The sequence below is a fragment of the Volvox carteri genome (assembly GCF_000143455.1).
Source record: "Volvox carteri f. nagariensis unplaced genomic scaffold VOLCAscaffold_7, whole genome shotgun sequence".
NCBI classification, from domain to species: Eukaryota; Viridiplantae; Chlorophyta; class Chlorophyceae; order Chlamydomonadales; family Volvocaceae; genus Volvox; species Volvox carteri.
The window spans coordinates 1,296,831-1,320,852 of record NW_003307550.1 but is presented as its reverse complement, the minus strand read 5'-3'; the positions used below and the strand labels follow the sequence as shown (position 1 = coordinate 1,320,852).

Below are 24,022 nucleotides of genomic sequence, written 5' to 3'. Positions count from 1 at the left end.
CTGCCTGCCTGGCGCCACTCAGAATTGTAGCCCACCACGGGGCCCAGACCTTCATCCCCGGCTGTACTGCTCACTTCACATGCCCATCTGGCGGCCATCAGCCGACGGCCCCATTACCACAGCCAAACCGGAAACAGCAGTGGTCCTACCCGCCTCCGGCGATGCTGTGGGCACCACCTGCCGGCCCAGCTCGCTGCCAGGCGCCCGGGATGCTGCTGCTGCTGTTGCTGTTGCTACCGCTGCAGCTTGGCCTCTCCATGGCTGCAAAGTTCGGCTACGTGAACGACCCACTTGGCCGTGTCCCCGCAAGGCAGGACCACACTGACGGCGCTGTTTGCCACACTCGCCCCCACCCGCGCCATGAACTTTCAGCACTGGACTGCCTGGTGGTTGGGGGCCCAGGGACCCCTAACCTTCCACATTCGGGGCTTGCACTCCTGTAGATGGTGTCCACGCCAGCAGAGGTGTAGGAATAACGCCACTAGCACCGCCAGCAACAGCCATAAGTGGTGTGCACTGGCTCTGGAGGCGCCCTCGTGCAAGAGTCCTCGTGACAGGCACATTGTTGAGGGTGAAGACCTGCTGTGCTGCCTGAAAGTCAACGTCCGTTGGCGGATCCCGGAGTGGTTCCAGACTGCTCTCACTACAATGGTCGCTTCAGGCTCGGGCTCGGGCCCATCAGATGGTTGCTTTCTCCAAGCGCTGGTGAGAATGCGGGTTCTGGCCCAGGTTCAGAGGGGGATCCTGGTGCTGGGCGACACCTTGCCGGCAGCACCACTGCCACGGCTGCACCCTGCTCCGACACTGCTGCCACTGGCAAGGTGTACGGCACCAGCAGGCGGTAGTAGGCCGCAACCTTGCGGCTGTCGGGCGCTGCTGCCAGGCAGGCCCACAGAAAGCGCTGCAATGGAGCTGCACTAGGGGGGAGCGTGGCCGGCCGGTCCAGGTCTGCCAGCGCGGAGAGAAAGCTTTCCAACTGCTGCATGGTGAAGTATGGCAGCTGACCATGAGCAGTGTCTAGCACGGCGTCCAGCCACATCGAAGTCGTGTGGACCTGGACAATGTCCCAAACAACCAAAAAGCAAAATTTGGGACAAGCAAAATGCATATCAGCGACACTGCAATGGCGACATGCATCGTGACGTCATGCTGCCGTACACCATGCATGTATGCGATGTATGTATGTACCAAAAGAGATTGACCCAACATATGTGCAAGGTGCAAAAGCATCAGCTGTGCATTCGCTGGTGCCATGGGTGCTGCTGTACCTGCAGAGTCGCCACTGCCCGCAGCATGACAGCCAGGGCTAAGGGAGTCATCCGTGGAAGCGCATGGAGCACCGCCTGCACCAAGGAGGGGGAAGAAAAGGAAGGGGTCATGTGCCATCCAGGATACCAGGCCTCAAATTTTGCACACCTTTGCACATCTGCCTCCCGCGACCTGCACTGAGCGTGGTCGTTGTGGCAGTGCCTGCACGTGAAGCACCCGCTACCCCCCTTGTTGCCGCCTAACAGGGAGGTACCCTTCCCCACAAGGGCTCACCTGCATGTACTCTACCAGCCACCCCTCCGCGGGCAGGTAATCCAGCTGGGACAAACTGTGCAGCAGCAGTGGAAGTGACTGAGCATCCAGAAGCTCCCTCACATTGCCGGAAGTGGCACAGGCGCCACCACCACTACCACCACCATCGCCGCCGCCAGCACCACTTTCGTCCTCATTGTTGACATTAATGTTGCCAATAAGGTCACCAGCAGCAGCAGCAGCGCCGTTGTTGGCAGGCAACGATGGTGCTAGTGGAGCTAATGACGTTACGGTGCGCGAGGCTATGGTGGGGTTGGTGCTGATGGTGGTGGTGTTAGCGCTGTCAGCAGTCGCTACCAGCGAGGGGGAAACAGCGGCAGGCTGCGATCTGGCCGCAGACAAGGCGGGCCGCAGGGCCTGCATGCGGATGACAAAATGGAGGGCGGGATTGAAGGACGCGCACAGGGACAAAGGACAAAGCAGAAAGGAGAAGGAGAAAAACACAGGACAGGGACGGCGAATGAAGGTGGTCATGGCCATGGTAATGGTGGTGATGGCAAGGAAAGAAAATCACAGGAGTGGTGAGAATATTGAAGGCGAGGGCAGCTCTTTTCGTGGTCTGGGAAGGATGAGTGAGGACAGCAGGCGGCAGGCTGTGTCTCTGTGTGTGTGTGTGTGTGTACGTGTTAGCCATCCTTGACTGCTACGGACACTGTCGCAAAAGCACGCAAGAGGACACACACACACATATATACACATGCACAGGCTCAAGAGCTGCTGCTTCGCCCAGCTGCCCCGTAGGCCCCGTGCTTGCATCGCCATGACACCAGTATAATGGGAAAGAACCAACAAGTGGAAGCTCATCATAGGAGGCTGCTCTAGCATAAAGGATATCCCGGTAGGAGAGGAGCTACGAAAAATGCGAGAGGGGGATGTAGGGTCACTGTTAACCGAATCCGAGAGCTTCAAAAGCCCCACGGTCAGGTTCTGCCGGCTCCCCATATCTCCTCCCCACCGAATCTTCAATGTGGGCGCAACCCCCTCAGGCCATCACCACCTGGCGTCCAAACCCCAAACCAGACTACCTGCAGCGCCGCTTCCAGGTACGACTCCGACGGCGCGTGGCCAAACTTGCCATACATCCACAAGATATACAGGAGCGCAGTAACGCTGAGGTACGGCAGTCGAGGCTGCGTCGCCAGTTCGTACTGATGGAGCCAGCCGGCCGGCGGCGGGAAGTCTAGCCGGACGAGAGCCCAGGCCACGTTTTGCAGGTCGGCACTCGTGCAGTAAGGCAGTAGCGGCGGCAGTAGCGCCACCGCTGCCTCCATCCATCTGCCCAGCGCTGGCGGCGCTTCCACGTGCGCCGCTGACGTCGCCGCCGCCGCCGCCGGCAGCTGCTGTGGCTGCTGCAGCCTTCCTTGGTATCCCTTCCTTCGTGCATTCCCTGTCAGGCTCGACGTTGAGGAAGAGGAAGTTGATGCCCGCGCTGATGATGCTTTTGATAGTGATTTTTCCAATGACGCTGGTGGGTGCCACGGAGGCGCAGACGGCGATGTTAATTCCTCTCTTCGTCCGTTGGCAACTGCGCTCCGGGACCCCCCGCCGCCGCCACCGCTACAGCTACTGCTACGAATGCCATGTTCGGCACGCAGCAAAGGCCCCCCTGCGGCAGTCTGTACGGATTGTACGGCACGTGTGGATTGGCCGGCGAAAGAGAAGCACATGTGAGCAAAGGCCCACATGGATACCGCGAGATCCCGGGCATTGTACGACGGCAGTAGCGGCAGGGTGTGTTGGCAGTAGCGCTGCAGCCAGGCGCAGGACGGCACGTGACCGGCAGCGGCCATGCAGCGCAACACCATGGACAGGTTGTACGGCTTAAGCTGGGGAGGCGGCTGAAGCCGTTCCCGCGGCTGTTTCAGCCGCTTAGACGTGTACAGCAGTGGCTTTGCTGACGCCGCATGTCGCGTCAGCAGTACGTTGGCGGTAGCTCGCTGCAACTCCTGCCACCAACGCCGCAAGCCAAGCCGGTCGTCGGCTACGCTGGCTGCTGCTGCTGCTGCTACTGCGCCGCAACAACCAATACTGGCGTCAACGCCGAAGCCGGCGCTGGCGACAGCTGTACGGCCCACGACATCGCCGCCGCCGTCACTGCAGCCATCGCGATGACGATACGGCTCTAAAGCGTGCAGGAGGCCACTGACCGACATAGATACAGCGCATGTCAACAGGTCGTTCTTCTGTGCCTCCGCCGTACCGTCCGCGGCGACGGCGGTGACAGTCGTCAAGGTCGTCCCGTCGTCGCCGTCCCTGCCATCGTAGCCCCGACCGTTGCCAACGCCGTCCATGCATGACTCCAGCGTCCTTTGAAGTACGGCTGACGTTGATGCGGTATCCGCTACAGCGCACGCTGCCAAGGTGCCGTCGGCCTGGTCACCTCCTCCTTTTCCTCCTCCTCCTCCGCCGCCGTCGCCGCCGCTGGTGTTACGCCGTGTCATGAGCTGTTGCAGCGCCGCCATTCCTTCCGCGCACCGCACCAGGTCAATGGGTTCCATGTGCGCCAACAGCGGCAGCGTCGCTGCAGCCATCTCGCCGGCAAATGCCTCCACGGCGGCGGCGGCGGCGCCGCCGCCGCCGCTGCCGTCTTCTCCGTCGCTAGGCGTCGCCGCAGCTGCCACAGCTGACCACCTCCAAAGCAGCGCCGCCAGCTGCGACGGTAGATGAGCATCGCTGGTCTGCACCGCCGACGCCGACGCGCTGGAAGCTTGCCGCGTTGCCGTGCGGCTGTTGTCGTCGTCGACGCCGCCGCCACCAGCAGCAGTATCTGGAAATTTGGTATGGGCCCTGATGTTGACCGTCGCGTCCGCCGCCGAGGCGGCGGCGGCCGCCGTCCCCGCCGCCGCCAGCACGCGTTTCACCCAAGGCCACGGCGGGCTGTAGCGCAGGCTCGCAAGGGAGCTCCCCAGCACGCAGAGCTCTCCCAACCTTAAGCCGGCAGCTGGTCTGCTGCTACTGCTACTGTTGCTACTGCTACAGCTGCTGCCAACACTACCGCTGCTGCCGATACTGCTCGCGCTGTTGCCACTGCTGCTTGCAGCTGTAGTGCTGGAGCCATGAACGCCCATAGTTGACTCGCTACTGCTATTAGATGATGATGCCACCCTGCTCGTGCAAGTCCGAAAGCTGGTGCTACTGCTACTTCCGCAAGTGCTGTCGACGCTACTGCTACTGCTACTTGCGAAGACCTTGCCTAACCTAAGCTCAATGCTGCTATAGCACGTAGTGTCGCTGCTACTGCTACTGCTGCTGCTACTGCTGCTGCTCGCGTCTTTGCTACTATTACTACTGCTGCTTCTGCTGCTACTGCTACAGCTGTTACCATCGCTGCGACTGCTGCCGTCATCACTACAGCTTTCCAACACCCGGGCGCCGCGCTCTGCAAGGCCAGAGGCTGTGTGTCCCTGCTTCCAGCTGACGGCTTCAGCGGTGCGGCTACCACCATTACCACTTCTACTGCTACTGCTACAGCTAAGCGTATGATGGCGGCGGTTGCTGCTGCCGGCGATGCCATCCAAATGGGGGCCGAGCTCCCCCAGTACAGCTGCCATCCAGGAGGGCTCAGGCAGGTAACGTGCATAGTCCAGCCACGACAAAATCTGGACGAGCGACGCTGGGCCGTACGTCGTACACACGTGCGTGATGCCGCCGTTCGCCTGCGGCAAAGAAGCACCCCGCAAAGGGGACGACCGGATTGTAAGGCTCAGGAACGTCCCGGACCTGACCGCTTTGGGAAACGGAAGGTAAACGGCTTCTGATCTGTTATTGGTCAAGAAATAACGTACAGGGCCAGCAACACCAGCAGAAATGCATCCGGGGGAAACTTAGGCGGTCCTTGGAAAGGAAAGGAAAGGACTCCTACCCGCAAAAGAGCGCCCCTTTTCGTCTACCCACCATCACTCGGTCCACCAGGCCGTCCATGAACTCGGGTGAGGGCCGCCAGGCCTGGCAGGACACCGCACGAATCACCATGCACGCATCCACGCTGGTCAGCAGCGCCAGCTGAGACTCCACCTTTTATGGGTTAAAATAGACGGCCGGGATTCGAACCAGGGATCGGAAGGACAGTTTCTTAGGGGTCTCGAGGATGTGAGCTCAGACTTGCAGCTAACCAACTATCCTACTAACCACCCTACTAACCACCCTACTAACCACCACCTTACGACCCCAACCGGGAACCGCACTTTTGCTGCTCGTCCTCTGGTACCCCCTAATCCTCGGAAACGTCACATTGCCATCGATTGACAGCCGCATCTCATCTCTTACAAACCAGGCGCAGTCCCCTGCAAATATACGCACATACGTACACACATACCAAAGTACATGTGCCGCACATACACACATGCACATGCACGCACATGCGAAGCTATACAATCGTACATGCACGTACATACATACACACATCCGTTTATAATGAACGTGAGTGTGCTTTGGCAGTCTGACACAAACCATGTTTCCCGTCTGTCGAGATGCGGTACATACATACATACAGGAGGGCGTACCTGAGACAGATAAGCCTCTGGCCACCCCTCCAGGGGGGGAAAGCGCCGAGGCTGAAAGCGGCTAAACGCCAGCAGCTCTGCTAGCCGTACAAGCTGAGTTGCCGAGACGCCAATGGAGCCATAGCTGCCGCCGCCGCCGCCGCTGAAGCCTGGGGAGTCCGACGGCGCCGCTACATCCCAGGAAGACCCCTCCGGTACCGGCGGCGGCGGCGGCGGCAGCGGCAGCGGCCGGCTGCCAGGACTGCGGAGGCTGCCACCATGGTGAGCCGCTGCCGCCGGCGGCGGCCGGTGCTCCTGTAAAAGCATCGGCTGTAGCAGTTTGAAGAGTCCCACCAGGAAGTACGTGTGGCGCTTGAGCTCCGGAACTGGTTGGCGGTGCTGCTGCTGCTGCTGTCGCTGCTGCTGGTCTTGTGGGCGATAGCTAGCTGGCGACTGGGCCGGCTGCTCTGGAGGCAATGGGGTCGAAGTCGGCGGCCGGAAGAATGGATCCCCCGGTTCACGTGGCGGTGGCGGCACCTGTATCGCCGCTACTGCTGCACCCTCCGCCTCCGCCACGGCTACCGTCGCCGCCGCCTGCGACGGCTCTGGGTCGATGATGGCGGCGGCGCGGCTTGCATCCAGCCAGCGACCCAGATGCTGCGCATATCGGATCAGCGAATCCACCGCCAATCTAGGCTGCAAACCCGGATCCAAACTCAAATCCAGATTCTGATCTGAAGGCCGGTCCTGACTGAGTTCAAGATCCGAATCCAGGCGACTTTGATCCGTGCCTTCATTTTCCGATCTATGCGTGTTGAGCTGTACCTTAGGTCCTGCAGCTTCCGTAGTGCGCGGTGACCCTGCCCATGCAGCTGTAGCACGGACACGCTTGCTGCCTGCGGCGGTGGCGGCGGCGCCGGAGGCTTTAGCACCCGGGGCCAGGCGCAAGAAGTCGACGCAGATGCCAGCGCTGTGCGACACATCACACCACCAGTCCGGGTGGTCGCGTGCAGCGCTCCCAAACCAGGATGCATTCTGATGACCCGCCGTCGCCGCTGCAGTCGCACGGAAATCCAGCAGATCGTTAGCGGTTTGTACGACCTTGAATGCGACGGCGTGCGTCGGCAGCGGCGTCGGGACCGCCGTCGCCGCCCCCACTGCGGGGTTTCGCCGCCAAGCCTCCGCCAGCGCCGCGTCGCTTCTTGCTCCCAAGGCATCCGCCACAGCAGCCAGCCAGACGGGCCCCGGCGAGCGACGTAACGCCCGCTCCAAACTCCGTGAGAGCGCATCGACGCCGCGCGACGCGACAGCCGGGTGGCCGCCGCGCAGCTGTAGCACCAGCGCCTGCTCCAGGCCGCTCAGGATGATGTGTCGTGTGCGCGTCTCCGCCAGCGCGCACCGCGCTTCGCCGGGGCCCTGATTGTAAACGCTACTGCTGCGGCGTAGATTCCTCGTCGAGGCCGCCGCTGCCGCCGCCGCCGCCGGGGCCCCTGGGTTCCCGCGGCGTGTCTGCTGCCCCGGCGGCACCGCATCGGCATCGTCCGCCAGGACGTCCAGAAGCCGTAGCGTCAGGCTGCTACCCTGCGCCATCGCCCTTTTGGCGCCCTCAACGCTACTGCCTCCCACGGGCACCGCCGCCGGCAGCTGCTGCACCGGCCGCAGCAGCCCTTCCGCCGCCGCTTCTTCCTTACCGCCTCCACAACCGCTGCTGACGCTGGCTTTGGACGGTTCCCCTGGCGACGGAGGCGGCGGCGACGGCGATGTGCCTCGTCGACATAACAACACCAGATCCGCCAAGTCCTCGTCGTACAGCCCTTCGCCTTCCGCGAGCATGTACGCCAGTCTTGCCGCTAAGCACTCCGCCAGCGGCTCCGGCATCACGCCGTATGTCGGTTCCGTATGAGGGCTGCCGCCGCCGACGCCGCCTCCCGCTGCCGCTGAGCTTGGCCCCGTCGCGACGGGACGCTCAACAACAGCAGTAGCAGCTGCAGCTGCCGTAGCAGCGACGGCAGCGGAGGCGGAGGCAGCGCAGGGCGATGCGACGTTGGCGAGGTGCCTTGCGGTGCGAAGTATCGACATAAGGGATCCGGGCGCCAGAGGATCCGGCTCCGACGGCGGCGGGAAAAGGAACGGAGAAACGGCAGTGCCACCGCCGCTGCTGGCTATAGTCCGCGGCCACGATGGTGATGGTGATGATGGTGATGGTGATGACGATAATGAGGAGGAGGGCACCGCGTTCGTCTCTAATGGTGCTGTCAACACTGGCGGCGGCTGAGCGAGTGATGCATTTATCGGTGAATTGGCCCTCGCAGTGACCCACGGGTCATCCGCGGCGGACGTCGCCACTGTCTGCGGCATCCTTGTGGCAACATCCGCCGCTGCCTGCTGCTGCTGCGTGCTGTCTGCGTGGAGCCGCCGGGCTAGAGCCGCGTAAAAGCTGTCCACCCAGCCGCCTGGGGGGGCAACCTTGCGAAAAAACACACGCACGCACACATGCGCGAAATTTAACATCAATAAAACTTTGTCCAGGATACTAGCAGAGTTAAGACGATTAACGACGACAACGCAGGTGATGGATTGGGTTCTTTGGAGGGGGGGTGTCGGAGAAAAAGCTACGGCGCTGAAGACGAACAGGAAATCCCAACCAAGGACACGTACACGTATGCGTACGTGCTGACGTAATTTGACGTGCTGACATAATTTGACGTACTGACGTACACTGGGTCAAGCCATCACGCCATGCCACGCCGTACGTCACATGTCACGTCACACGCCACGACGTTACACGTCACGCACCCATTTGAGGGTCTCCAACGCCGCCGCCACCTGCGCCAGCCCGTCCGCGCGCCATCCCGGCAGCAATCGCTCGCCCAACCTCAGGTTTTCCGCGACCAACTTGGCCGGCACATTCGCCGTCGATCCCGCGTCACGCACCGCCGCCGCAAGCGCCGGCACGAGGTTCAGTGCGTACGGCGGCAAGAAGCCGTTCCTCTGCGTCGCCTGGTAGGCCATGATGGCATTGGCGCGGAACAACAGCTTGCCGTACAAATTTCCTGCCTCAGGGGGCACGCCGTACGCCGCCACGCCCGACGCCGCCACACCTACCGCCGCCTCAACAACGTTGCCGATGGTGACGGTGTCTGCGGTGGGATGCTGAGAAATGGCACGCGCCAGTGACGTGAAGTACGCATGCAGAAAGGCAGTGGTACGACGCGGGGGCTCCGATTGTCTTGGCGGGGCGCCGCCGCCGCCGCCGCCGCCACCACCGGCAGGGCAGCTCGCAGAGTCTTCTGGCGGCGGCGACGGCGGCGGCGGCGGCAGTAGCAGTCGGTCGACGGCGCCGAGCCACACGGTGGTCCGCAACAATCCGGATAGCTGTAGTGGCGTTAGGGTTGGCATCCAGGGCACGAGGGACTCCAGTGCGTCGTGAGCCCAGGTCAGTGCTGAGGGGCTCATGTGGTCACCGGAGCTGTGGTCACCGGAGCTGTGGTCACCGGAGCCAGTGCTGGAACTCGGGATGGATGAGGTCGCAGCAGCAGCAGCGGCGGAGGGGGCAATGGCAGTATCAGGATAGGGCATTAGAAGCGTGTCGGCAGCGTTGATTCGTGGCTTGGTGTCTGGTAGGGAGGGTGGGAGGTGTGTGAGGAGGGGGGATGCCGAAGACGGCAGGGGCGGCACGGACAACAGCGCGGTCGCCGCCGCTGTCTCAGCGGCTGTAGCGCCAACGGCGGCAGCGGGGTGCTGCCCTACATCAGCGGCTTGCGAGCCGCCGCCGCCGCCGCTGCCCAGCCGTCGCTGCGACGGCAGCTGCTGCTGCTGCTCCTGTACGACTGTAAATAAGGCCGCCCCGGGAAGCTGTGGAAGCGGAGACAACCCCGACGGCGCGCCTCCGCCGTCGGTGTTCCTGACAAGGCAACGGACAGCGGCGCCGTCAGCTTCCCTGACGGCAACCTCGCTAGCTCTGCTGCCGCCGCCGCCGCCGCCGCCAGACCCTCTATCGCTGTCTCTATCGCTGTCCCTATCGCTGTCGTCGAAAAAATTTTCCCCATCCTTTCTCCTGACCATTCGTGACAGCAAGTACAGCACCGACGCCAAAGTCCCCGCGAGGACCTCGTACTCTCGTTGTACGGCAGCACCGCCGCTGCGACTTCCACCGCCGACGTCGGTCGCGTCAGCTGCGTCGCTGCTGCCGTGTTGCATCACGGGAGAGCGATTGGGTCCGACCCGCGCCCACATCCGGGACGACATCCGGCGGCCGTGCAGCCCTGTACGACGTTGCCACTGGCCCTCGCTGCCGCCGCCGCCGCTGCTGCTGGTGGTCCTGCCGAGCCGCTGGTCATCTCGGTCCGCGGCGGCGCCGTCATCCCCTTTCCACCCCTGCCTGCCACTGCTGGCCTGTGCAGGTAAACCCAGGCCGCTGTTGCAATGATCGCCATTCGCAGTCACAGCCGCAGTCGCCTGCGGGGCTGCGGCGCGCAGCTCACCAGCCGCCGCCATGCAGACCTCCCGTACTCCCCGTAGCAGCGTCGTTGACGGCGCCGTCCCCGTCAGGCTGTACAGCTCCAACATGTCGCGCAGGAGCCACAGCTTCGGCGGCGGCTGCCACGCCGGCGCCGGATCCGGCAACGACGATGAATTTGCAGCGGCATTATCATTGCCCATAGCAGTATCAGCAGCAGTAGCAGCAGCAGCAGCAGTAGCAGGAAACCCCTCCAGAGCACGCTCAGCTGCAACGGCGCTACCTCTGGCCGCCGTCGCTGTTGCCGCCGCCGCTGTTGCCGCCGCCGCTGTTGCCGCCGTCGCTGTTGCCGCCGTCGCTGTTGCCGCCGCCGCTGTTGCCGCCGTCGCTGTTGCCGCCGTCGCTGTTGCCGCCGTCGCTGTTGCCGCCGTCGCTGTTGCCGCCGCCGCTGTTGCCGCCGTCGCTGTTGCCGCCGTCGCTGTTGCCGCCGCCGCTGTTGCCGCCGCCGCTGTTGCCGCCGTCGCTGTTGCCGCCGCCGCTGTTGCCGCCGTCGCTGTTGCCGCCGCCGCTGTTGCCGCCGCCGCCGCCGCCGCGGCGTTGGCTGCCGTCTCTACCGTCGGCCGTGGCGGCAGCGCGCGCGTCAGCATGTCCTCAAGCAACTGCATGTACTCGGGATCGATCGGCTGACCTAGGTGGTGCAGCGGCAACAAAAAGCGGGACACCAGGTCGCGCATACCGATCGCCGGCACGTGCGCCGCCTTGGTGGGAGCAGCGCCGCGGCCGCGATGACGATAGGGGCGGCGGCGGCTGTGGCTGCCTTCGTCGCCTCCGCCTCCGCCTTCGCCTCCGCCTTCGCCTCCGCCTTCGCCTCCGCCTCCGCCTCCCTGCTGCACGGAGGCCACCTTCCACCGCGCCCGGGCCTGCTCGCTCTGACGCAGCATCTGCAAACCGCGATCGTGCAGGACTTGCATCAGCTCCAGGTCCCTGAGCCAGCGGCGACACGGGGAAGACGGCGACGGCAGCGGCGGCAGATACGACATGTTAGGTACGATTAAGAGCGGCGGCGACGCATCGTTGTGGAATAAGCGCCGGCGGCGGCGACGCTGTACGACATGAGCAGCAGCCTCCCTCCCGCGTAAAACCCCACCTGACGCGTCCTGCCGACATGCCGGCCACCACGCACAGCATGTACGGCCAGTCCATGATGTGCGTGCCGTACACCTCCAGGAGGCAGGACAGGCGGCGAGCCACGAAATAGAAGGCGGACAGGAAGCGAGGTCGCGGCATGAGCTTGCTGTTGTGCGGGAACTCGACGCTCTAAATTTTTAAGGGGGCGAGCGGGTGGTGGAGGGCCGCGATGGCGACGGCGGTGGTCGTCATGGTGGCGACGGTGATGACGGTTCAATAATATAAGATGTAGAGGAGGTGGGGGGGGGAGGAGTGTGTAGGCGGGGAGGAAAGGGAAGGAGGGAGGGCGAGGAGGAAAATCTTAGCATGAAGTTTTGGCCGGTAATGGACTACAATAACTTTTAAGAACTGCTATGATAGACCGGCCTTACTGAGGCATAAACAAACATACAAACATACATACATACTGACCGTGCTGGCTATACGGATCATTCGAAAGGCCTCCCGTACAGCCCTCATGTCCATCAGCGGCAGGCACCAGTCCAGGGAGTCCACTAACAGCTTCGCATCCGCACTGGCGGTTATACGGCCAACCACCAACTGCCTGTTCGTCCAAAGAGCAGAGGTTATCGGACGGGACCCCCGGGGGTTCCAGAGAGGGGGGCGAGGGGACCAGAGGGGTGGTACGGGAGGAAAAGGATGAGACCGAGACGCGGTGAGGTGAGGTGGGGTTTAGGAAAGACGGCCCGTGGCAAAGCGCGATGCACAGTACGACGTGGAACGGTGAGATGTACGGCACCGGTGCATCCGAAACCAGCCTTATTTTTCCAGACGGTTAGGCGAGCAGGGCACGGGCAGGGCAGGGCTCCTCCTTCTCCCTCCTTCCCTTCCTCCTCCCCCTCCTCCCCCCCTCCCCCTCCGTTCCCGAGTCGTCATCCCGAGGTTACAGTCGTCACAGTCGCCACGGACGCCTTTCGGTCAGTTCTTTCGGTTGCTACTTTCTTGCCCTGGCAGCAGCTTAAATCGCGTGTGGTTCGTCTTTCCCCTCCGTTCCCCTCCCCCAAGCAGCCCTACCAAGGGCCCCACCTGATGTAGTGCAGCGCCTCTATCCGCGCGGGGCTGAGTCGGCCTTCCTCCTGATCTGGGTCAACGAACGGCGGCAACACGTCCGGGCCGTCGACCCGCTCGCCGCCACACGCATCCATCGCCGCGCCGCCGCCGCCGCCGCCGCCGCCGCTGCCCGCACCTGGCCACCGTTGTTGACCCTCGTCCCGATGGTGCGCTGCCGCCGCCACGCCAGCCTCGTTTTCCCCGAGGCCTTCCGGATGCGGCGGTGGCGGCACACCTGCACCTGGGACTGCTGTACAGGGGTTGGCGTCTGCGAAGCTCTCCTCGTCCTCATTGCCGTCGTCGTCGTCGTCGTCGTCGTCATCGCCGTTGCCGCCGGTGGCGCCAGGGGTAATGTTCCCCCCGATGGTGGGTGCAACGACGGGATGGGTAGCTGTGGTGACACTGGGTTCACCCAACTGCACCTCCTCCGGGGACCTGACGGAGAACACCTGATGACGTGTAGCGCCGCCTTCCGCAGCATCCACAGCGCGAAAGGACCCTGCTACTGCTCCCGCCCCTACGTCTTGCTCACCAGCTGCAGCAGCAGCAGCAGCAGCAGCCGTGGCCCTGGCGGCGTCCCGCCAGCCGCGCTGCTGCCTGCTGGTGGTGGTGGTGGTGGTGCTGCGGGTCGCTGCTGCTGCATCGTCTTCCACGGCAGTCGGTGACGGTTCGCTTAAAGGCTTCCTAGCCGGCTTTTCTACTGCTTTTATTGCCGGATCTTCTAGTCGCTGGCGTTTGGTGACGGCGCCGCTGATTGCCCGTGCGTGTTCCACACTCGGTGCCCTGCCGCTGCCATTGCCGCCGTCTCTGCCTTGCCTGCCGCGGCGGATCAATGGTGTTGCCGCTGCAGCGGCGGGGGCATGACGCGCTGACGCCAAACTCCTTTGATTGCCCTCTTTCCGAGGCGGCGCTGCTTCGACCGCCGCTTCCGCTGCCCCACCGCCGGTCGCCGCCGCCGCCGCCGCCGCTGCCTCCGCCTCCCTCTCGTAATCATCCCACCACGCCAGCCGCCAGCTGCCTTGTTGAGAACTCCGGTTGCCGGCGGCAGGCGGCTGCAGCCGGCCACCGCTGTAGGCCCCGGTGACGGCGGGGGCGCTCCGGGACCATGCGGTAGGAGGGCCGGGTGTGGTGCCGTCAGCGCTACTGCTGGCCATTCCACAATTGGAATCATTTACGCTACTGCTACAACCGCTACCGCTACTGTCACCGCCGCCACCGCTCCCGCTGCTGCTGCTGCTGATGCCAGCACCGGAGACGGTGCCTTCAGGCGTGGCTGTAGCATTCGTACGAATGAGTCTTGAAGCGGCGTGCTGCTGCCGGAGGGGATCCTTGTGGGCCATTCCCTCACCCCTGTCCGCTAGGGCCGCCTGGGTGTCTGGGCGCCTTGCCTCGCCGGCCATGGTGCCGAGGGTGTGGCCCGCTCGGCCGCGTCCCCCTAACGCTGATTGGCTCAGCACCAGCCCCTTTGGTAGGCCCCTGCGCGGGGTAGTTGCCGCACCATGAGCTGCCGCACCGGTTGACGCTTGGGCGGTTTGGCCCCTGCTGAGCCGGCGAGCATGCAGCCGAAAGCGATGCTGGAACGAAGGTATGATGGTCTGGCGCCGGGTGCAGTTTGCCGGCGCTGTAGCAGCAGGGCTTGATGGCACTGAGTAAGGCCACACCGATGCACCGCTGCTGAGCACCTGGCATCCCGTCATCACAGACGCAGAATGCACTTTAAATTTGTTGCCCAAAAGCTGTCCCGGTGACGTCGCAGGGCGTCCACCCTAGAGCCCGTATGTCTGTGGCCGCCAAACCCTCCGGAAAACATAGTGGCTTTCGAAAAGCGACATGTGCATCATTTACGCTTTGATATACTGAAAAACTACCATTTCGTATTGAATGATCGAAATACAGATGCAGCTTCTTGTTTCAATTCTGTCGATAAACAGTCTGCTTACTATCTGAGATAGTTCTACGGAGCTAAACCAGTTCTAACCGTATGTTTACCCAACGTATAAATTGTCAATTTTGAGAGTTATCTGTAGGTAAGCCCTTTGAATTGGAATTGATGCATAACTGCATGCAAATGCGTTCAAGGTCTCGCGGACTCGCGCGGCAGGCCTAGAGTACAAGGCTAATACTATCAGCAAGCATAAGCGCCTTGATGGTCAAGAAACATGTCGTGATCAGGAGCCTGTCCAGAGGCCCGCCTAAATAGTAGGCTAGATAGTAAGACCGCGCGCAGCTTGGTTAAAAACAAGTATTAGTTCCGATAGTTATGGTGGATTTCACGCCACGCGTTTGTATGCACAGTTCAAAGAGTCGACAGTCGCGTCTTCAGACCACGTTGGTTTGGAAGTTCGTTAGTCATTATTAAGGCTCATAAAGTCTCACCGGGCGCCAGACCTATCATCCATGGATCACGCATTACATGTACACACTCCGTCCATGGGCTTGGCTTGTGAATTGGCCACGCCCTCCTTCGTGTGTTCCAGAGTGTTCTCAGCGGATTCAACGGTCGCGGACAGAGAAGGTGCGGTGCCGCACAGGATGGACGATTCGGTGCACCTGGTCGCGCTGCCTCTTTATTGGTGTGCAAGCACAGCAAATTATAGCTTGTATGTTGCAAAGACAGGAACAGCTAAAAGGCCAGGAGGTCCTTGGGAGTCCCTGGGGATGGAGGGCATGCATTCGTACAGGCCAGCTTGTACTGGAAATGGCCCACATAATGTACAGTCCATCCTTTCGCTGATGCGGAACAAGAGATCAGCCAGGAATATTATGAGGAGAAAACCGGGATGGCTGGCAAAACGCAAAAAGGGGCAACGAGGGGCGAAGGAAAGCGCGCTCCGCATGGGAAAATGTTTACCACCAGTGCACGCATCGCAAGGGTGGAAGACAGAAGGAACGCAGCGCGGCCGCACCATGCGTCGCCACGCCATTTTTGATTGGTTTCCATGGGTACCGCGTTGTTGCTAGGACACTCAAGGACATTGGAAGTCAGGATTTCAGGGCTATTTTGCCACTACTTTCTTGAGAATTTATAGTTCAATTAAAATGATAGACTTGGGATGGAGATCCGTTATTCGACAAGGTGAAGCAGGTGCTGCGGTTGACAGTTATTCCGTCACAAATGTCCTTGTTTGTGTGCCATCCGCGAAACTCAGTCATTCTTTATTCATCATAGTGATTATGTGCCACGCAGAAGCAGTTCTTATGCGCTAATTAGTCATGTATTGACCTATGTTACACAGACTCGCTGGCCGTGTGACCGCGACTGAGAAACCAGCATTAAACACCAACTCCAATTGAAATTACGATGCCTTCACAACTTTCTGAAGAAGTATTCCTTCAAGTGTGTGCTGAGATTCATGCTGAAACCGGTCACACAGCGCACGTGGTCGACGACACGTGGAGCTTGCCTACATGGAACGGCCTGCTTATTGATTCTCCTTTAATAAAGCCCAAACGCCCATCTTGCTGCTTCCAGCCGCGCAACAGTAATGACGTTGCGGCAGCTTGCAGAGTCGCCGCGCGGCACGGGCTCAAAATCTCCGCTCGAGGTAACTCAAATCTTATCCTAAATTTGGTTACCTTTAAATATTTTTGCGTCCATCTTTGTGGATTGCGCTCCTTGCACGGCAGTACCAGCAGCGTACACCCCGTCCCCCGACCTCGGCATCCCGCCCTAAAGCATCGCATCCCTTTGGTCCTTAATCCTCCTCCGCACCTTCTCCTTCTACTTTTCATCCCTGCATCTCCCCAAGCATCCACTTCCCCACAGCACACGCTACACAACTTCCTCCTCTCCCTTTCCTTTGATATCCGCTTCTTCCCACCTACACCTATATACATACATTATACACATATGTCTGTAATATTCCAGGCAGCGGCCACCACTACGGCGGCATCAGCCTGGTGGAAGGAGCGCTGCTTCTGGACTTGTCCGCCCTCAGAAACGTTCAGGTGCGTGAGGTAGGCTCACCGCATTTTCGCTGTGGGCTGCTAGGTGGCGGGAAAACGGCCCTTGGGCTGCCGGCGTGTGGGACTCGTAACGACTTAGCTAATGGGAAGGTGACGTCCCGCCAGGAAAAAAAGGGGAGAAGCTAGGAAGAGGGGAGAAGTTAGAGAGGAAGGGGACGCGAGAGTTTTAGGTGTCAGGCATCACGTGCGCTAAGTACGGCAGTCTGTCAGTGAACTCCCAGGGGACGCCTCCCGGCTTTCCGCCTCTCAAGAGCCATCTCAGCCGTCTTTAAATTAGGGAAGTCTCAGCTTCTTCGAAGCGGAAAAGGGCTCTCGGCCCCGATGCAGCCAGCAGTCGCCCCGCAGTATTCCGCAGGGAAGGCTGTACAGCACTGGGCTGCAAGTGGAGGAACGATGTCGTGTTTCGGACTATACGCACGTTATCATGGATAGCTGCGAGAGCCGGGTGCGGCGGCCGGCGGCATTGGAGTGATGTACGAATCTGGTGTATATGCTTGCTGCTAGGACGCCAATGCAAATCCATGGATGGTGCATTGCGCGCCGCCTCCATCTCAACAAGAACGACTGAAGCATCTGTAGCCTCCTGGTACTGCGCGAACCCAGTTCCCCATTGCTAGTTGAACTGGAGGAAAGGATATGTATGAGATGTGAGCGTGAGATGAAGGACAGAAGGCAAGGAGGGAAGTGCTGTAGCAGTTGGCATGGATGGTCTGCTGGAGTTGCGGAGTGTGGTGATGAGCTGAACCATATTTAACTGAAGGTTTTTTGAGAGTCACGATAGAAAACCGAGATTTTCTGTGAACTCAGAAAAAGAGTTGGTTGTGCGTGTTGGTACGGCAGGTAATGCCAGTTAAGGAGGTCGCTCTGGTGTGCTAGGAGTATTTTCCGGGTTTCGTAGCTACATTAGGTCGCTGCTGTGAGGCGTTAGGTGTCCAGGCCTAGTGGATTGCCTCGCGGTAGCTGGAGCCTCCACCCAGCCTACTGTGGCGGAGCTGAGCCATAGTTAATCCAAGGGAAAGAGCGAGAAAACTGCGCGGCCGCGCAGCAATTACAGCAGCTTGAGCAGAAGCACCCGGGCGCCCCAGCGTGCACGCACACCGCAACCAGTAGCTTTTAAATGCAATGTAATCCTCAGTTCAGCGCGGCATCATGAGACACGACGCTGACTGACAGACAGACAGACAGACAAGAGTGAACCCCAGGGCCTCGGCTCCCAAACACACATACGTCACATCATTGAAATATGCACCACATATATACATACATATGTGCACAAGTACACATACACTGCTTTTTCTTCTGTAAAGTTACTCTTGTACCGGCCTCGCCATTTCCTGACCGCGTGGGTCAAGTCTCTTAAGACACAAACAGGCATACACACAGACATACACACTGACATACATACACGCAACAACTGCTTTCCGCAGGTGGACCCCTCCTCGCGGCTGGCGCGGGTGGGTCCGGCAGTCACCTGCCGGCAGCTGCGTGCCGCCCTGGGCCCCCACGGACTCCACTTCCCGCTGCCCCACCTGTCGGACGTAGGGCTGTCTGGCTACCTGCTAGGCGGGTGGTGGGAGTGGGGGTGGTGGAGGTGTAGTAGGCGGTTTAGGGGTAACCTGGTAATGAGGGGAGGACTTGAAGAGCAACCGCCTGAGTTGGGCTGGGGCTGGGGCTGGGGTGGAAATGATGGTGGGTGCATGGCGGGTAGGCGGAGGGGGGGGTTCAGTGCACACAGGGGGCAGAGACCGGGTGACCAGGGCAGTGGTGGGGGAGGGCAGTGGTGGGGGACGGCAGAGCGGAGTTGACGTTTGCATACATTGCTACAGCTTGTGTGTTGTGTGCATTGGGAAAGTCACGTCGGTGTGTACGGGGCCGTCCTTATGGCCGGACGCAAGCCCCGCGCCCCGGACTTGCGGCGAGGGGAGGAGCAGATAGTTACAAAACGCGAGATGGCGCGTGTGTTTAGGGGGGTAGGGGGGTAAATGCAGGGTAGGCTGGGTGTGTATGTCGTATATTGCCAGAGTCCGCTGTCGTCATTGTCCTACCCCTTCCCCCCGATTGGCACTGGCACTCCCCCCTTCCTTCCACACTTTCATCACCATGCAGGCGGTGGCAACGGTTGGGGTGTACGGCAGTGGGGTGCTGCAGCGGACAATGTGGAGGAGATGGAAGTGGTGCTGCTGCAGGGAGGAGGTGGCAGTGGCAGCGGAGTGGAGTCAGAGTCCTCCTCCGGGTGTTGTGGTGTGGTTCGTGTCAGTAACCGGAGCGACCGCGAGCTGTTTTGGGGACTTCGTGGTGGCGGTGAGGCGGCTGCAGCTACAGCAGCAACCGCAGCAACAGCACACCACACACGTACATATATACATACATACACACGGACGCACACGCGTATCTAAACCCCAGTGCTGCGTTTTGATGATGGCGTGCGCGATGCTTCACCTTTCCTTTCCCTCCTCTTCCTTTCCCTCCTCTTACCTCGAACGAACGAACGAACGAACGAACGCTGAAAGAACACGTCAGGTCGTGCCACTGGACGTGTGGGCAACCTTTCCGCTCCTTTCCCTCTCTCTCCTTCTCGTTGGCAGTTTGCTCTCTCCCTCTGTCTGTCTGTCTGTCTGTCTGTCTCCCTCTGTCCCTCTCTTTCTGTTTCCCCCTCTTCCCCCACCACCGCACCCCCATTCTTCTCCCTTCCCCCCCCCCGGGGCCCCTCACGCGCATAGGCTCCTTCCTAGGAGTGGCGACGGAGTTCGTGTTACGGCTCTATGTCGTACCGCCCCGGCTGCCACTCATCACCGCCACCTATCCGCTACGTCTGCTGGGTCAGGTGTGTGTCCTAGTGTGTCCAGGGGTCCAGGGGTGTGTGAGTCCTGGTGGGTCGAAACTGTCCAGGGAGGGGAAAAGGGAGGGGAGGGCGGGAAAGAGAGCCGAAACAAGAAAAGCCGAAACACACGGTTGTCATCTCGTTCACGTGGGTAACCAGGTGGTGTGATGACCTGCAATTGTGTTGGGTTGGGGAAGGCGGGAAAAAGGGGAAACGTGAAAATGCAGCGCGTATGTGCGTGCGTGTGTGTTTGTGTCCTGTGTAAACATACATGTATGTGTGTATGTATGTACGGATGCGTGCAGCTCTGTGAGTTCTTCCGGGAATTCCACTGCACCAATCCCGCCTGCGTGGAGGCTTCCATGGCCGTGGTGGGAGGCGGTGAAGACGACGGTGGCGATGGCGGCGGCAGCGGCAGCGGCGGCGGCGGCCTCAGTGACGACGGTGGTGCTGCTGTCGTGCTGCTGTCCTGTCATGCGTTTGCGGAACCTGGGAGCCAGGAAATCGAAATGTCGTACTCCAAGGTACGTCCTCCTTATCTACAGTTCTGGTTTCATAGAACCCGAAACCAATTTTCTTAAGTGCAGTGTCCATGACGGCGGTGCGGCCGGCCATACAACCGTGTAACCCCACCCCACCCCACCCACGCGCGTATTCCCCCCCTCTCTCCTGACGCAGTTGCGGGCGCTGTATCCTGACGCCCGTTTGTCACTCCAAGAGGGGCCTATGCCGTACGAGGAGGCGCTTTCCGTACTGGATGCCTCCTGGAGTTGGCCGGGCCTGTGCATGTACGGCCATGGCGTGTTCGTACCCGTGCCGTCGCTGCGTGACTATGGCGGCGATGGAGACAACGGTGGTGGCGGCGGCAGTGTGGCGGCCGTACTGGCCGCCGCTGCCGCCAGCATGACGTGCCGACGTTCCATTCTTTTGGTGTGCCCCAGCGCCCCTTCAATACCCGGTTGTGCTGCTGCTGCTGCCGCCACCATCACCGCCGCCGCCGTCGCGCCTGCCGTACAAACCGCCGCCGCTGCAGGCACTGTTGGCGACGGGAATGTGCCGTGCGCTGCAAGACAAGGAGAAGTAGAATTCGTCCCCGGGTCATTGAGCTTTCGAGACACGTTTTACCTGGGTATTTACGGCATGTGGACCCGCAGCCAGGTATACCGTACGACAGTACGACTGTACTCGCGTGTACGACTGTACTTCGCACTGTTAAGTTCCCACCCAAACGACAATCGCGACCACGGATGGGATGTATAGATGGATAGTAAGTAAGAGGACTGCTAAGTACGAGGCCCCAGCTCAACCTCCATGGCACACGGCCGACAACCCCAAAGCGAACACAAAGCTAATCACGGCCTCAGCACCTCCTCTCTAAACAACTTCCCCCCCCGCACCAGTCATGGGCCAGGTCAAATGTCTCAGAGGGGGAGAGGGAGTTATAGCCAGCTAAAGGCCTGAGGTCGTTTCTTATGGTAGCGGCGGCTGCGGTGCGGACTGCGGCGGTAGTGTCCGCCTGCTGGCGTACTCGAAGAGCTCCCCCCGCTGCCCCGGAGGTCCATATGGACGCTACGAGACCCGCCTGCTGTGTCCATCCTGTGTTGGGAGACGGTCGTTAATGCTGCAAGAATGTCGGCGAAACATTCAGTCGGCGAAACATCTTCAGTGTTGTCTTCATGATGACTCCTTTCTGCAATGGCGGCGCTCACACAGGCTTTTTTTGCCTTAGGTGGAGGGAGGGAAGGGGTTGGGAAAGTGGCCCTCCCAAAGCCAAACCACCCAAAGTGAACTGCTGTGAGCCACAGCGTGGTCATGCGGTCGGCATCAGTTCTGGTGGTTCCCACCTACCACCCACCCTCCGGGATCTTGCCTCCCCCTACCCGCCGCTGCTGCCGCCGCCACCGCCGCAAGTCGCTTCGTCATGTTAGGCTTCCCGCTCCCCTTGGACGTCTGTCGTACATTGACTATTTGCGCCTTGCATGGTACAAATTTCCCCCTGGGATTTCAGGAAGGGGCCATCGTCGACGGTGACGCAAGCCACGTGGGATGGGTACGAACTTGTGCCACCGCCCTGGAGCCGTACACTGTCGGATTGTACGGCAATGAGGTGATGCACGACGAGCGGGGGCAGGTGCGGCGCTGTTACGATGAGGCGTCGTACAGGCGGCTGCTTGCGCTGAAGCGGCGCGTGGATCCTGTGGGGCTACTGCGGTCACTGTAGCGGTTGTGTGTGTGTGTGTGTGTGTTACATGGTCGTGGGTGTGTTCCCCGTACCTGCAAACTGCCCTAATACGAGGCGAGGGCTCAAGGGCTGCCAGATCGCCTATACGCACCATCCTACGTCGCACTTCAAACAAAGCAAGTGATAAAGGATACTAACGACCAAAGGGAACGATAGAGCTGCGGTGGGACCATATACATTCCAGCATATCCTTGCCAGACGTTCAGGCTCCCACTTCATAGCGTCCTTCATATGGTCGAAGCGTGGGAAATCCATACCAGATCTGATTTTGTCGTACACCGGACAGTCCGGCAAAGCGGTTGTATCAGTTGTTGCCGCGAATGGCTGTAGCACCATGATGGATGTCCATCATGGATAAGAGGCGCGCGATAGCAGCATGCATTGGAGGGACGCAGGCAGCAAGGCTTTAGGCAGGAGGAGAGTTCGGAGGAGGGCATACCTCCTTTCCTGATTTTGTTACAGAGTGAGGGGCTTCTGGGCCACTTGAAGTCATTCTTGATGTGTGCGGCGGTTAACTTAGATGCAACGGAGCGTAGCGATCGGAACCTCGTCTCTGAGTCTGGTTCGTGTCATATATGTTACATGCTGTACACTTGTACTGACCGTTGCCCAGCAACATGTGTTTCCCCCCCCCAACGGTTCCGTCTGGGGCGCACGTATTAGTATCAGAGGCAACCTAAAATAAACTATTCTCTCATCATTTCATTCCACGCCCTAAGCCTAGTTCTGTGGTATGCCGAGCAGAGGCTGCCGGCCAGCAGAGAGGAGGAGGACGCGTTTTGCTTTCTGCACTGTGTGTGGATTGCGTCACCTTATCGTGGGCGGACACACACGGCCAGGCAGACCAGGACTTCTTCGTTACAGCAGGATAGCTGATTCCTGCTCCGTGCATGTCCTCACCCGTCATGCCACTCTTTCCTGCAAATATGTAAGACATGACTAGCTCGGTCAGTGCAGTTGCATGATGGACGTTGATGTCGATGTCTGTTGTATCACGTCTTATAATTTGTTTTATCACGTCTTATCGCAGGAAAAGAACCGATTGGCGGATGCTACATCCCGTGATACCCAGGATACTACAATCCCAAATGATGGGATGACACTTCATTGCCTGCTAAATGAACCCCAGCAGGAAGACCACGCACCTGGTTACATGGGCCAGACGTGTGCAGTGCCAGAGCCCACCAGCTGGGCAACTGCTTTGCGCTCTATCACACTGTGTGCTTGGTCACAGAGGCATGATTGCCGCTGAACTGAACTAGGGTGGGAATGGCAACCCCTTCTCCCACCACAGGGGTAACAGTTTATCACCCTGGAGAGGACGAATGTGTTCATTACCCATGCCTTCCACGCCGCTGCGTGGTGTTTTAGCCTGCTGTGCATCTGTGGCTGCTGCTTGTGTGTTGGGGGCTTTGCTGCAGGGATGAGTGCTGGTTCCCCGCCGCTGTGTATTCACCTGCGCCTCCTCCAGAACCCATGCTTGTCACCGGTCGTTGTTTCCTGTGCAGAACTGTGTGGCGCTGTGCTGGTCGGTGCCGGTGTAACCACTGGGCGCCGCAAAGCACCGGCCTGCACTGCCTGTCTGCCATTTTCCTGGCTGCTTATCATGTGGCGGCGGGACTGGGGCTGAGCCTGACACAGCTATTTCTGCACTCTGCTGCCCGCCAAACAGCAGGATGTTGCAGTCCAAGGTCCAAGGTGTGCCGCACACCGGGTCCTCCAGGAGCCCCAGTTCAATCCCAGCATCCCCCCCAATGAGGGTGAGACAGACATTGTTGTATCCTGTAAAGCTTTCTCCACGGTTTGGGCTCCGAATCCTAACTGTTGGTGATTAGCTCGTCCGGTCCGATTTACCGAACTTCACTGTTACTAACTAAAACCCGACAATCCCGCTGTCGGTGATTACAGGTCTAACTAATACTGATATCAGTTTACTCATGGCTACTGTTAGCTGCGGCGGCTAAAGCGACTACTGATAGTCGTCCGCCAACTGAATGCCGCACCGCTGCGGAAGTCCATACCTGCGTATGGGCGAGGGGTATTACCTGTGTAAAGCTGTGACCTGCGTCTCTGTTTCGTCTGACCGAGCGAGAATAGTTCCTGCGAGCTATGGCTTCTGGATACCGCGCCGCCCAGTCGTACTGGGGACTTCTCGACGCGAGGCCCAAGTGGAGTCACTGATGACTGTTTATTCAATACATTTCCCTCAATCGGTATCTTTCGATGCACCCATT

The 24,022-nt window shown here is 60.2% G+C and overlaps 2 protein-coding genes across 2 annotated transcripts in view; one reads left to right on the top strand and one right to left on the bottom strand.

Moving 5' to 3' along the window:
- Positions 1–368: 368 nt before the first annotated feature.
- VOLCADRAFT_88001 (uncharacterized protein) lies at positions 369–15,158 on the bottom strand (the record flags this gene model as incomplete). Its single annotated transcript, XM_002947604.1, has 16 exons — positions 369–591; positions 762–979; positions 1,269–1,343; positions 1,543–1,938; positions 2,607–4,458; positions 5,206–5,237; positions 5,476–5,526; positions 6,084–8,027; positions 8,859–10,661; positions 11,136–11,505; positions 11,669–11,742; positions 12,121–12,253; positions 12,736–13,208; positions 13,759–13,827; positions 14,273–14,354; positions 15,136–15,158. The coding sequence occupies 16 exons, from the start codon at positions 15,156–15,158 to the stop codon at positions 369–371; spliced, it is 7,818 nt and encodes a 2,605-aa protein (XP_002947650.1).
- Positions 15,159–15,798: 640 nt separating this feature from the next.
- Positions 15,799–24,022, top strand: part of VOLCADRAFT_88000 (uncharacterized protein) — a gene marked incomplete at both ends in the record, with an annotated part of 42,411 nt that continues 34,187 nt past the window's right edge. Inside the window, 8 exons of the mRNA XM_002947730.1 lie at positions 15,799–15,835; positions 16,628–16,707; positions 18,153–18,414; positions 18,832–19,026; positions 19,446–19,549; positions 20,225–20,704; positions 21,555–21,677; positions 23,461–23,548. Of these exons, the coding sequence (XP_002947776.1) occupies positions 15,799–15,835; positions 16,628–16,707; positions 18,153–18,414; positions 18,832–19,026; positions 19,446–19,549; positions 20,225–20,704; positions 21,555–21,677; positions 23,461–23,548 (1,369 nt within the window). The remainder of the gene's footprint in view (positions 15,836–16,627; positions 16,708–18,152; positions 18,415–18,831; positions 19,027–19,445; positions 19,550–20,224; positions 20,705–21,554; positions 21,678–23,460; positions 23,549–24,022) is intronic.